General features: G+C 40.3%; 1 protein-coding gene across 2 annotated transcripts in view; it reads right to left on the reverse strand.

Annotated features, from left to right (window-relative positions):
• Positions 1-13,671, reverse strand: part of TRPM4 (transient receptor potential cation channel subfamily M member 4) — a 76,449-nt gene that overhangs the window by 32,081 nt on the left and 30,697 nt on the right. For both annotated transcript variants that reach the window (XM_066607900.1, XM_066607901.1), the window contains exons 5-12: positions 12,656-12,822; positions 12,319-12,496; positions 11,755-11,819; positions 9,615-9,797; positions 8,421-8,520; positions 7,885-8,003; positions 2,446-2,871; positions 1,352-1,480 (exon numbers count right to left, since the gene is read on the reverse strand). In XM_066607900.1, coding sequence (XP_066463997.1) covers positions 1,352-1,480; positions 2,446-2,871; positions 7,885-8,003; positions 8,421-8,520; positions 9,615-9,797; positions 11,755-11,819; positions 12,319-12,496; positions 12,656-12,822 — 1,367 coding nt within the window. The remainder of the gene's footprint in view (positions 1-1,351; positions 1,481-2,445; positions 2,872-7,884; positions 8,004-8,420; positions 8,521-9,614; positions 9,798-11,754; positions 11,820-12,318; positions 12,497-12,655; positions 12,823-13,671) is intronic.

Raw genomic sequence — 13,671 nt, forward strand, 5'->3', positions numbered from 1 at the left:
GCGTAGCTCCGCCCCCGTCACGTGCCGATTCCAGCCAATCAGGAGGCTGGAACCGGCACACGTCATGGGGCGGAGCTACGCGATGACGCGTACAAGGGGGCGGAGCCAAAACGCCGATGCTTCCAAGACCAGCCGAAGGGAGAAGATCCATCTGCGCAAGCGCGTCTAAAACAGCAAGAAGACACCGAAGTTAGACGGAACCATGGCAACGGGGACGCTAGCAACGGAGCAGGTAAGTGAATAACTTCTGTATGGCTCATATTTAATGCACGATGTACATTACAAAGTGCATTAATATGGCCATACAGAAGTGTATAGACCCACTTGCTTTCGTGAGACAACCCCTTTAAGGTGCTACATTTTGGCACCCAAGATGGAAGGATCTGTTTTAGTTTTCCCTGCATTGGTTCAGATCATCCAGTAGAATATAGGGTGGGCTCAAACATCACTGGGGCCCTTCTCTGTATGTGTGTCAGATAGCTACATGGTCTGCCTCTATGGTATGTACAGAACACCATTGCCAATATGATAATTATTAGACTTAAAGGGGTTTTGTCATTAAAAGAAAAATTATCTAAACTTACCTATTCCTTCCCTGTCTGTCTCCTTGTCACATCCTCTCCTGGTTGAGCTTCTCCAGTGCCCCAGGTCAGCTCACTGCAGGCTGGGCCCAGCTTGTTATGAAGGCTGCTTTATCACAAACTCCTTCCTGCTGGGTCAGGGAAGGTCACATCCCTGTGCTGTAGCTTCACTGCCTAGGAAGGAATTGTAATCTATTTCAGAGACAGCTGGCATGAGCAATCTCTGAAAAAGATAGGCAGTCCCCCTGCTGGCCTGTGAGCTGTGATGTAAGGTACATTGGCAGACTGCCAACCAAATGTACATAACCTCACAGGAAGGAGAAGAATTAGGCAGCTGGAGGTAAAGTGACAACATGGACTGCAGGAGACAGGAGAAGATAAGGATGGTGAAGATCTGGTAAGTAGACTGATGGGGGAGGAATACATAAGTAGAGCATTTTTCTTTTTTAGTGACAGAACCCCTTTAAAGAAAGCAATGACTTTTATTTATCCTTTGCTTAAGTCTCATATCTCCTGCCGAATAACAATAACCTCCATTAGTTATAGAGGTGGCAAAATTCAGAGCCACTAAAAGAAACATTCTATGCCAAGCTAATTCACTGCATTACACTTAGCACATGGCCTAAGCAGGCAATGCATGACTCAGAGACTCGATCTTTGGTGTGTGCTTCACCCCTTCATGAGACATAACAGAAGTAGTTTGAGCATGACAAATATATTATAAAAGAGGCTGGTATGCAAGTTTAGAAATATGCCTTTTGAGATCTCACCATTTCCCAGAAGTAAGTAGCCATTTCATCACGATTCTGTAGAATTGCCCAAATAAAGAGATCGAACCAGGGGGATGTTGACTTGTTACTTTCATAGCTTTGATCAATGCAGCTTGAATTAGTTTTAATCTGTAGGCAAGGATACAGAAACAAGTTGTGACACCACTCATATATGTCGGTAAAACGATTTCTAGCCCGTAAAACCATTGCCATGCATTAAAGTCTCTTTGGATACAGTTAGTTAACACTATAATACCCTATGAAAAAATTATATTTCAACATAGGGAATTTTTGCTTATTTTCAAGACATTTGAGTTAGGTCACCCTCGTATTTACTTTTTGTGAATCAAGCTTTAAGTTCGCGACACGTTAAATTTTTTTTTTTTAATTGTGCAAATACCTATTTCTTATACTATCTAGTAATGTGGATGTCCTTCCTTAACCATTTCAAGACCAGAGATTTCTTGTATTTTGCATCCCCGCCTTCTAAGAGCCCTGTCCGGCAGTCATGCAGTCAGTCCTGATTATAAATGTTCTTCTGATTGATAACTACAGCTGCTATGTAGACCTATGTGTCTCCATGGTGATTGACTGCAGGATCAGACTACATGAGGTTTGTCTGTAGTCTGACTTCCATCTGCTCTCAACTTGGAATGGAAAGTAACAGCAAGTCTATACTACACAAGCCTCTTTGGAGTCTATAATCATGAAGACATATAGTTCTGTATAGGAACTGTACCCACAAGATGGTAGAAAATTGCATATCCAAAGAAAAAAATAAAGTAGTCTTATCACTTGGTCGAATTCCATCAGCTCTGATCAATTGTCCTCTGACTCCATAGACCTCTGATGCCCATATTGATTCCAATGACACCTTAACTGTTAATACCCGCTACTGCTCCACTGAGGTCAGTGGGTTTCAAACCTTGTCCTCCACTTTATTGCAACTTCTATGGAGGCAGACAGACTTGATGTAACATCTGATTATCTAAATCGGCAATGTCTTGTTGTGCCAGGCAACCCTAATACAAAAATATTCAGGGTAACATATTGCCATTATCTAGCATGATCAATGACTGACATATAGTACTTACGCTGGAGCTTTTCCTGACAGATCCCTTGGCATTTCCTAGTACATTTGTATAGAATGGGGCACAGACATCACCCATGAGCTCTCGTAAAACTTTGGCCACTTCGTAGAGCTTGAAGTCATGTCCTTTCTCTGCAGTGTCCATTGGCAGGTAGTCGTACTGCTGCTGCTGCTGCTGCTGCTGCTGCTGCTGCTGTTGCTGCCCTTTGTTAGACTCTCTGCGCTCTTTGTTAGACTCTCTGCGCTCTTTATGTTTATTCTCAAGTAAGCTGCAGAGAGCTGTATTATCCAGTACAGAGCTATATAGCTCTTCCAGCCGTCCATATGTCAGGTAATCTACAATGTTCATCCCATTATCAACAAAGAGCTTTACAAAGCTGGGTTTGTCATTCACTAGTGCATCTGTCATTGTGTCTTCAAGATCACAAGCCTATAAAGAAGAGAGAAAAGTTCATTATATAATCATCTCATTACTTGTATGGATTACAATACATTGATGGACCAAATACATGAAGCAACTTAAAAGGTCTTAGGTCTTGGTGCTGTAACTTCACTTTGGTCAAGAATCATCATCATCGTCATCGTCGTCCAACCACCTCCACCATCACTAACATAGTCCAACTTAACAATGAAAAAGTAGATAATGATTTTTTTTTGTTTTATCTCAGTAGGGAAACAGCTCAGTAGCTTGAGGGCTGTTATAGTCTCAATCTGCAAAAATTAGCAATATATGATGAGCAATTGTGAAGCAGTCTCCACAGGAAAGGTAGCGTAGAACTTGTAAGATTTTCTGCTTATCAAAGTGAAATCTGACTATACAAAAACACAACATAGCTAATGGTTGAATGCTCATTTAGGGAAGGTCATTCCTGCAGACTCCATAAAAAAGGCCTGGCCGAACATGAATGTTTATTTTAATAGATATTGGGGAATAAGCCTCCTCCAGACCACTAGCAGCAACTTATCTCCTGCAGGAACAAAGCATCAGACTTCTTTAAATTCAACATTCCCTCCTTGGTCAAACATCTGTTGTCAGACAACAGTCAGGAGGTTCCCATACATATGACATTGTTTGCTGAATGCTGATCCTTTCGATGTAGAAGATTGTTGCTCTTCTCTCGTGTGAATGACCAGCTTTAAAAATTGTATTATAGTTCTCGTTTTATATTCCAAAAAGATCTGCAAAGAAGAACTTTACACAGACTTTACAAAGACTAGTGCTTCCAACTACCATAGAAATTGAAGCGAAACCTATGAAATTGTGCTCTGTGTGGTCACAGAGTTTGTTCCACATTTTCGCATCTCCCTACATAGTGGAAGGTAAATTCAGGTTTAACATTTGCTTTTCTGATGGTAAAGATAAGTCCTCTGACTGACTCCTACGGTTATTTCCCACTGTGATATTTTCTTGGCAGACTGTTTTTGTGGGGTGGTTTGCCATTGTCTTCCCCAGTCATCTTTTACCCCTCAGCAAGCTGGGTACTCATTTTACCGATCTCGGAAGGATGGAAGTCAACCTTGAGCCGGCTACCTGAACCTGCAACCTTCAATTCGTTAGCACATTAGACACTATTTTTGGTAAAATGCCCCCAAAAAAGACTCATAAATGTAGACCATAGAGATAAACAATTGTGTTTTGCTTGCCTTTAGCTACCACCAGGAGAGGTTTAGGAGTTTAGGGCCATTTTACATGGAACGATTGGAACACCTCAGTTATTGCTGGATCATGTGAAACTGAACAATAATTGTTTGACGTAAACATGCCCAAAAACAGAACGATAATTCACTTATTCAAACTGCATGAAAAGAAAAAAATATATATATCACACTGATAAATGTGGGTGTTAGTTAGCATTTTGGCCAAAACACAAACTGATGGGTTGCAGCAAGTGTGCGTTTTTCATGCAGTTTGTTATAAATGCTAGGGGAACCCAGGTTGTCATGCCAGTGTGGCATACTGTGTTGACACAGGGCAATCCACTACTTTGCCAGTAGGGGTTGCATTCCTGCATGGTGTAGCGAACTTATCTATGGCTGGCATCCTTGGTATCAGTTCATATGTGCAGACTATGTCTATTAGCAGTTACGCCTCATCCAATCAGGGTGTAATCTGGTTTTCTCCATGCTACCAAGGGACATTGTGTTTTAGCCTGCCCCAAAGTTGATCAAGTATTGCATATCTGGCTTCTTTTTCTGTGAGTTATGTCTTTGTACATTTTTTCTCTCACCTTAAATGTCTAATCCCATGTAAAAGAACTCTTACGCCAGACGTAAATGAAATGGTGGGCATTCATTTTTAGTATTTAGGTGTAGGGTGCAAAATCAGTTGATGGAGCAGACTTTCGGTAAACACACAGAGCATACTTTTATAGGTTTCCCTTCAATCTCTATGATAGTAGGACTCACTAGTCCCTGTAAAACCTCCACTGTGATTTCGGAAGAAAGTCTTTTTTTGTAGAACTGTCTGCTGTAAACCCAAAGTCCCCCTAGTAGTGCCTCTAGGCCCCAAGAGTTTTATCTTTCACTACTCTGTTCCGAAAAATAAAATTATATGATGAAAATTAAAACTGTATTTTGGACTTTTATAAATGTACTAGAGGACCATTCTTACCGTAAAGGACATTGTACACCACACCCCACCATCCAACTGCGATTACAATTGGGCGCTTTCTCCCATGCTCATTGACCTTGTTGAGCATGGCACTTCTTATAGCCTTACATCATTGGCCTCACTTATTTAGAAGAACTGCACCACTGTCTACTTACAATGAATTTAAGTTGCCCAGTGACCATTTTATCACAGATTCAATGTATCCTGTCAGAATCCATTTACTTATTTTGAACATATGAATTGAATAATATAATTATAATTTGCAGGAAATGCAGATTGACGAGCTGATGTACTTTTTTTTGCAACAACTTAAAATAATAGGCGTAATAACAGGCTGTTATTATTGCTGCCTTGTATCTGCGGCCAGCTAGGGCGATATATGTCTAGTTGCACTTTGCTTTAATCCGAAACATTTCCCTTTAACCAAAGGAAAAGGAACATGAGAAAGTAATAGGGAAGGACGTCTTCCGAAGACTGCCAATTGTGCATTCTTCCAACAGGAAATCCATGTCTGCATGAACTTGTGTATTTAATAAGTCTGATCTAACTTCTGAGTTTTCGCTGCTTTCATACAGCAGGCAAACATATCTCTAATCTGTGAGTCCGACAGGATATTACAATGCTCAGCATCCTCTCCATGCGGAATATCTAGGTCAGAAGTAAACCGTGAACAGCAGAAGAATTAAATTAACTCATATGTTTCCGCCTTTATGTTTTCTATGTTCTTGCACAGTCATAAGTACAATTAGGCATCCTTGCTCCGTATCATCTATTTTTGCGTCTTGGGTTTAGTTTAATCATTTCAAACAGTGATCCAAAAATAGTTTGGTCTGAAATTCCACAAAGGAATGCAACCGAAAAGAAAGGAAAGGGAGTAGCCCTGGAATAACACATTAAACTTCTACTAAGCTCTATTGTAAATGGGTAAAACATATGATCCATGGTTACCTAAACAGGAAGAGAAGCGGAAAGTCCCAGCAGCAGAAAGATCCGAGCAACATCTCAGACCACGATCTCATACGCTGTCTGCACGTTAAAGGGGCTCCCTGGGATGATATAAAGTTTAAAGGGCTGGTCCACTATTACGTAAATAAAACTTAATTGTAAAATAAAAGGTTCTGCAGTTTTCTGACTTCGTTTCAGTTTCTCGTAATTGCTACTTTGAGTGAATAGAAACATTCTTCCTTTATATAAAACCCAGCCATAATGCTGTATCAGCGATAATGTCAGCAAGGGTTTAAACAGACAAACGTGCTTACGCACGTATTTGTGTGCGTGAAACTCACACCCGCAAATAGTGATGAGGCGAATCGATTAATTTCAATGGGTTCGATTTAATGAGCGTGTTTCTTGGACCTGCCCTATCTTTCTGAATGCTACGCAGAAAGCTGCTATAGAAGTCTATGGCGGTTTGAAATAAAATCAATGGGAGGAGTGCGACACTGCGGACAATGCAGGGAAAGGAAGACAGCTGGCCCTTATTTGGCTTGAAATAGTCATTCTATTCCAGAGAAAGGAAGTATCATGCATGCGTGTGAAGTGGCATTTCCTGCACAAAAATTACATTACTATATAGAGATTATGAGATATGAGAAACCAAGGCAGAGGTAACACACTGGCCTAGTGACCCCTTAACATCAATTTAGAGACTATAAACTTTCACATTCCTTGTCACTGGACTAATTATTTACAGTTATGCTCATTCCTCTCTGGTATTTATCCAAGTGCTATTAATCCCAACATATCTATGTCATCTTATCCTGTCTCTGGTATTTATCTAGGTGTAAATTAAGCACACCATGTCTGTGCCCTCCCATGCGATCATGTGTATATGTTTTTATATAAATACATCTTTAGATTTGTTCCATTATGTCTGAAGAAAAACCCTGCGTAGGTTCGAAAGCTCGCTATATCATCATGTGTTTTTGTTAGCCATTAATATATCTACAAGATTACTTGGTTTCTCTTACTAAGAACAATCACACTTTGAATCCATCAGCCATGCCCTGTCCCTTCAAGCCTTCAAAAGTATAAATACAGTGTGTGGGTTTTGTATGGTGTGTTCTTTTAAACAGACTGTAAACACCATTTTGCACCTCTCTCTGAGGGCAGCATAACATAGTAACAGACATGCTGATTACATATGCTGTATGTAGGTGTGCAGTCGTTTGGGAGAAACTTACATTGTAACAGTGGCAGCACATGCACAGAGGACTACAGGAAGCGGTCATTGATATTCATGAGTTGCAGGCTAACTACAAGCACTCTGCCCACCAGCCGCTGATTGACTGCTATCTGCCTATTACTGTGCATAGAGACAGAGATCTGCCAATCATTTGCTGGAGGGTGAGATGGGTGTGACCAGCCTGCAGCTCATGAATATTCAGGTCTAGGTCTGTGTCTGGCTGCTACTAATAAAAAGTATATTTCTCCCAAACTACTGCACAGATCTACAAAGCAAACAGATCACTAACCAGTGTGCCTGTCACTACCTTATGATGCTCTCAATGAGGATTGCAAAAAGATGGTGACAGATTCCTTTTACGTACTTAGCGTCATTATTCTTTAGAGCAGTGATCTCCAACTTGTGGCTCTCTAGCTATTGTAAAACCACATCTCCTAGCGTACTGTGAGCTGTAGTTTCAGGATAGCCGGAGAGCCAAAGGTTGAAGACTGCGACATAAGAGCAAATGTCTTATTAATTTATCTTACTGTTGGTACTATCAGTTCAGTGATGCCAGTCATGTTTACTGCTGTTTTAGACATTGAAATAGCAAGCACAATATACAAACATAGAAGCACAAATGGAATAGAATGGTATTGGCAACATACTCTCCACTGAATTTCTCCATGAAACAATTCTGTCTTGGCAATGTCCTCCCTGTTCCAGGCTACTGCCAATTTCAACTCATCCAAGTATTCTGTGGCATCACTGGATTGTTTCTTGCAAGCTGTGTTAGAAGTGGAAAGAAAGTTTTTAATGACTTTAATGTATGTGTACTGTTAGGGGAAAAAAAGGCTTCATAGTTGAGCTGAAATACACATGAACACAACATTTTTATTGACATTTTTTGAGTGATGCAATATACATTCTTCAGATATTACTTACTAATAAACCTGGATGATATATATGTTAAGAGTCTCAAAACTATGCTATTGTGTTAGACCAACACACTGGAACAAAGAGAAAGCTACTGAAATGGAGACCAAAGCTTGCACCTTTAGTCTGCATTTCAGTAATGACAGCATATGGAACCATCCAGGCTTTCCTCTAAATGTCCTTTTTGGCATGCCAGATGGAACCCCCAGACGGAAAGGCTGGAGAGGGCCTATACTAGGTTTTAGATGTAGCCTTAAAGTACACTTACCTTGTACTAAGGCTTTCAAGATCACAGTCTCAAAATCCTCTGTCCCATCAGTGTTGTTATATACTGTCACTAGTTCTTGATTTTCCACTATTTTCTCAATCTGAATATCAAAGAAGAATCAGAAAAATATATGGACCAGCCCTTTAATGCAAAACTTCATAAGATTCAGACAGCACAAAATGACAGACATTATCAATATTGTGAAAGAATAAGCGCAGAATGTGCTGCAGGCTTAATGGGAAGGCACACATGGCAGGGGAAACAGTCAAGGTATACTTAGCAGGTTTACAAAAGGTTAACGTTCCAGGGGTGGTCCTTTAAGCAGGGAGGAGCCGAATGGTAATGAAAAGGAGGGCAAGAAGATTTCTGACCACCCACCCTCATAATAATATGTCAGTTTTAGTGGGATGAGGGGGTTCTTGAAGGCAAGATGAAGAAGAAAAAAAAAAATTGAATGGAGAAAGGGTTTTTGTACTGCAAAAAGGTATTGTCTGGGCCTGGGTGCGATTTGCCGTGGGCTGCGCACGGCCAGCTTCCATTGAAGTCAATGGAAGCAGTCCATGCTGGGGCCATTCCGTACTCAACATTGTGGAATGTCATCGCTATGGCCCGTCTGGCACATTCGCAGCAGAGGAGGCAGAGTCATCGCCTTAGCGACGACGTGGTGTCGACAGCACATTGGCAGCACAGGACAAGATGGAGAAGACAACAGACAGGTAAGCAGGCCTGGCACAAGGTCGAAATACATGCGGGGTCCGACCCGCCCTTGTGTAGACGGCCACACAGGGCTTAACGGCTGGTTCAACTCCAATACGGAAACCTGCATGCGGCGTCCGACCTGCCCATGGACATGAGGCCTTAGTTATAGCACTTTACAGATTTTTGGTAAATCATTGTTATTTGCCATCAGGTTGTGTTCAAATATTTATAGGAGTTGTAATATAAGGTTTTTTTTGTTTTTTTTAAATCGTTGCTGTGGTCTTTCAACCAAAGAGAAGTTGTATCGTTTTTTGGAGCTATCAAGGGGTGGATGGTCCAGCTTATGAATTGCATGACTAGGGGAAAGCAGATTCTGAGAAGAAAAACAAAATTCATAGGAACATAGTATGTAAGGCTGAAAAAAAAGACATATGTCCAGTTCAGCCCATTACCCCCCATTGTTGATCCTTACAATAAAAAAATAAAAATACTAACCTTCCCTATCATTTTTGTTAAATTTTCTGCTGGAAAGTGTTGCTGTAATTTCTCTTCTATCAGATTCCGGATAGATTCCATGGTAGAGGATTGCTTTAAGATTTCATCCAGACAGTCAGCAACTCCACCAGAACCGGCCACCAGAAGGCATGGGATAGAGCTCATTGTGGCTTTGTAAACTCTCTAGAAAAAAAAAGAATGAGTTCAAGCTTAGAATTTTTAACATGACCTTTAGAAGAATAAAAACTCAAAACAACAATGGGGGGAAAAAAAGAAAGAGAAATGAGCGAAGGAAGAAGGAGATAGTAGGGAAAGATGAAGGGGCAGAAGAAGAAAAAGAGAAAGAAGAAGAAGCCATAGAAGGTGTAGCAGAAAACGGAAGAAGAGGAGATGAATAATAAGAAGTAGAAGAAGAATGAAGAAAAAGGTAGAGTAGACGAAGTAAGGTTGGGACATCGACGCAAAAATATCGATAGTATCGACTATCGCTAAACAAACTATCGATCATTGTAAAATATCGGTGGAAAACTTCGATATTTCGATATATCGACTTTTTAAAATGCTGTATAAAAAAAAACAGGTCGAGGGGCCGTCTAATGGCCAAATTAGACGCGCTTACGCAGTCCGGGTCTTCTTATCTTCTCAATGGGGCTCCGTGTAGCTCCGCCCCGTCACGTGCCGATTCCAGCCAATCAGGAGGCTGGAATCGGCAATGGACCGCACAGAAGCCCTGCGGTCCACGGAGGGAGAAGATGCCGGCGGCCATCTTCACCGGGTAAGTAAGAAGTCACCGGAGCGCAGGGATTCAGGTAAGCGCTGTCCGGTGATCTTTTTTAACCCCTGCATCGGGGTTGTCTCGCGCCGAACGGGGGGGGGGGGGGTTTGAAAAAAAAACAAACCAGTTTCGGCGTGGGACAACCCCTTTAATAAAGCAACAATCAACAAAACAAATTAAAAAACTTTAAACTGCTGAATTTATTATTAACTTATAACTATTAATAACATCATTTTTTATCATTGTCCCCAATAATCGTTAACCAATGAGCCAAGAAATATTAATTTGCTCGCATGCTCTCCCTTCACAATGCTCCTTTAAAGCAGACATAATTTCACCAGCTTTTGAAAACATTCTTTCTGCAGGAACGGAAGTAGCAACTGCAGAAAGATATTTTCTACCAATCTGGTACAAATTGGAGTAGAGTTCACATATTTCCTTCCATATTTTAAATGGATTATCTTCTAAACAACCTGGCGGTGGCATTTTTAGGTACAAAGAAAGTTAACTATGTGTGTTTGTGGGTCTGCGTGCCATGCATTTTTTCAAGTTGTCGCTGAGGGACCAACGGTCTCCATGGCAACTTGTAAACAATGCAGGGCCTGGTAACGCAGACACAGTGCCCTGAACGCAATTGTAATTGCGTTAGATGGGTCTCCTATCTTTTCTTTGGGCACTGCGTTCGCTGCTGAACGCACAACATTTTGCTTCTCCTTTTCTGGACGCGACCTTCATGCTTTAAGCGCAGCCCTCCATCTGCATGTGGAAATGCTTTCATTTAGAAAGCATTGCCCACAGCCATCGTGTTAGACGCAAGCGTTCAGAGCCTGTGGAAAAGGGGCCGAAGACCCCACTTTTTCTGAGAGCCGTTTTGCCTGGAGCAAACCTTATTGGTGACAAAGAGTCACCTCACACTTTCCAAAAGTTTCTAGAACTTGTTTATAAGTTCATTAGTGCTGACAGCAAAACTACATCCTGTACAACACAAAGGAAAGAAATCTGGTCACTGGACCACAAGACACGTTTCTGCTTTACAAAAATCGATATTATATAGCCTTAAACTATCAATGTTACCGATATATGGGACATAACAATATCGATGAGAAGTATCGCCAAAGCAATAGCGATATATGGATATATCGGTTTTCGATGTCCTAACCTTAAGACGAAGACGATAAAGAAGAAGAGGAGAAAGAGGAAAAGTAGGAAAAAAAGTGAAGAAAATGTTCAAGAACATGACTGAGGGGCAACCCTCCTTTCATATGGATCTAATCATGAGAAGGCTTTGAAAACTATCGCTTCTTATGGGATCCGTCAAACAAATATATTATAGAAATTGTTAGATAATTTACTAAAACTTCTTACCTCCAACATTTTGGACTCTCCTGCAATCAGCATGCACAGAACAGGGATTTCAATGCTTCCTTTGCCTAAATAATAACAAGCATTTAAATACATGCAAGTAGGAATTATTGCAAAAATTTTACCATTTAAATAATTGCAAATCAATATATCATAGCTTTGCGGGTTTTTTTGAAGAAACATTAGAAAGCATTGACCGCTAAAGTTTTTAATTTCTCTTCTGTCAATTTGTTATAAAATTTTCTTCTATATTTCTTAAAAGACATAGAAAAGTTGGGTGGCTATGGCCACTACTACAACTTCCACTAGAAGGTCCAGCAACTTTCTCATACCCTAAATGGTTGATAAAAATCACTATATAAATTTGTAATAGTGTCAAAAATGATTGACCCCAAAGTCTAGAAGAATTGTTGAATGGAACAGTGAAAAAATAAAGCACCTAATTTAAGGTTAGGTTGGAAGGGGATGGGGGTATTTTAAGGGGAAAAGCACTTTAAGACTGTAAAGTAGAGATCACTCTTTGACAAAGTTCCACTAAGTTATACATATTCAATAAAATCTTCTCACCACCCACTCCAGTTTTCTGTCTGGATATGTGCTCCTCAAGCCTAAATCTAAAGCTGGTTTCTCCTCCCATTTGTTCATTTGTTCCATCATCTGCTAAAAGGAAGACTGAGTAATTGTTGTCCAAAGAATATGTTGGTCCATCCACATTTTCCATATAGTATTTTGCAGGAGAAGATCCCTGTGTAAAGAGGGCAACCATAAATCAATGAATGATGTTCAAGGGATACATTAGTTTGCTGCCTAAATGTGAGTCTTATAAGATAGAAATGACATCTTTGTCTAAGCGGTTTCTATACTTTGTATTGAAGTATATAGCTCCCAACAAGGAAAATCTCACCTTAGGGTTCACCAGGCTCTGGCGGTTATTTACTATTCCCCAGGGTGCAATTCCCATTGCCACCACTTTAGTCCTAGAATTAGAGCTTGCAGTGGCATGGTCTCTGACAGCTTCACCAACATATTTTCCAATGCCAACTTGCATTCCACCAGTCATTATCCAGGCACCTGCCATTGTGAAATGAAATTGTTTTATCTAATTTTATGAGGTTGTATTTATTTTAGGAAGGTAGTATAATATAGTATGAAAATAAGACAAAGGTTGGAGCAAAATCAGGCCAAGTGCAAACAAATGTAATACAGTACACTGAGCAAGGTCAACATGGCCTTGCTAGTAGACTGGGCCAGTAATAAACATTGTATAGGTTTGGGTCTACGTGTGGGGGAATAAAAAGTAGTAAGAGCAAAAAGGATAAGAACACAGGGAGGGTAACAGTAAAAATGAAGAGGATGTAAGAGATATTTGGATAGAAATGGAGTGTGTGGGTTGAGATTTTAAGAGTTGGTAATTGAGGGATAAACATGGACAAGTAGAGTGGCAGAAAAGGGTGTTTCCTTTAAGGGGCTGTCCTCTTTTTACAATCCCTCCTTGTTATATCTCCTCAGAAAATAAGTTAATGATCAGTTGTAACCAGGCAATATAGATTGAGGTTCTGTTTGAGGGACCCCTCTCTTATATCTCAGAGTGCCCATATAGGGTATTTTAAGTGGGTTTACAAAACCAACAACCTCTTTAACTGCATTGTACGACACGTCTATTAGATCAAGAAAATCCCCTAAATATTTTATTTTTCTTAGATTTTTAAGCATTCAGGTCATTCTATAGTTGTATTATCTTCCTTATTAGATGGTTAGACTAGTACAAAACAATAAGTTAGGAATGTGGCCAACATCTGGGTTAATGCTTTATGTAACTGTGCAAGCCCTGAATATACTTTATATCATATCATATATCTTCTGTATGATAACATCTTCCTTACATTTAAACTACTGCCGCAGATTAAACAGCAATCCTAA

The sequence above is a fragment of the Eleutherodactylus coqui genome, chromosome 6 (genome assembly GCF_035609145.1).
Source record: "Eleutherodactylus coqui strain aEleCoq1 chromosome 6, aEleCoq1.hap1, whole genome shotgun sequence".
Lineage (NCBI taxonomy): Eukaryota > Metazoa > Chordata > Amphibia > Anura > Eleutherodactylidae > Eleutherodactylus > Eleutherodactylus coqui.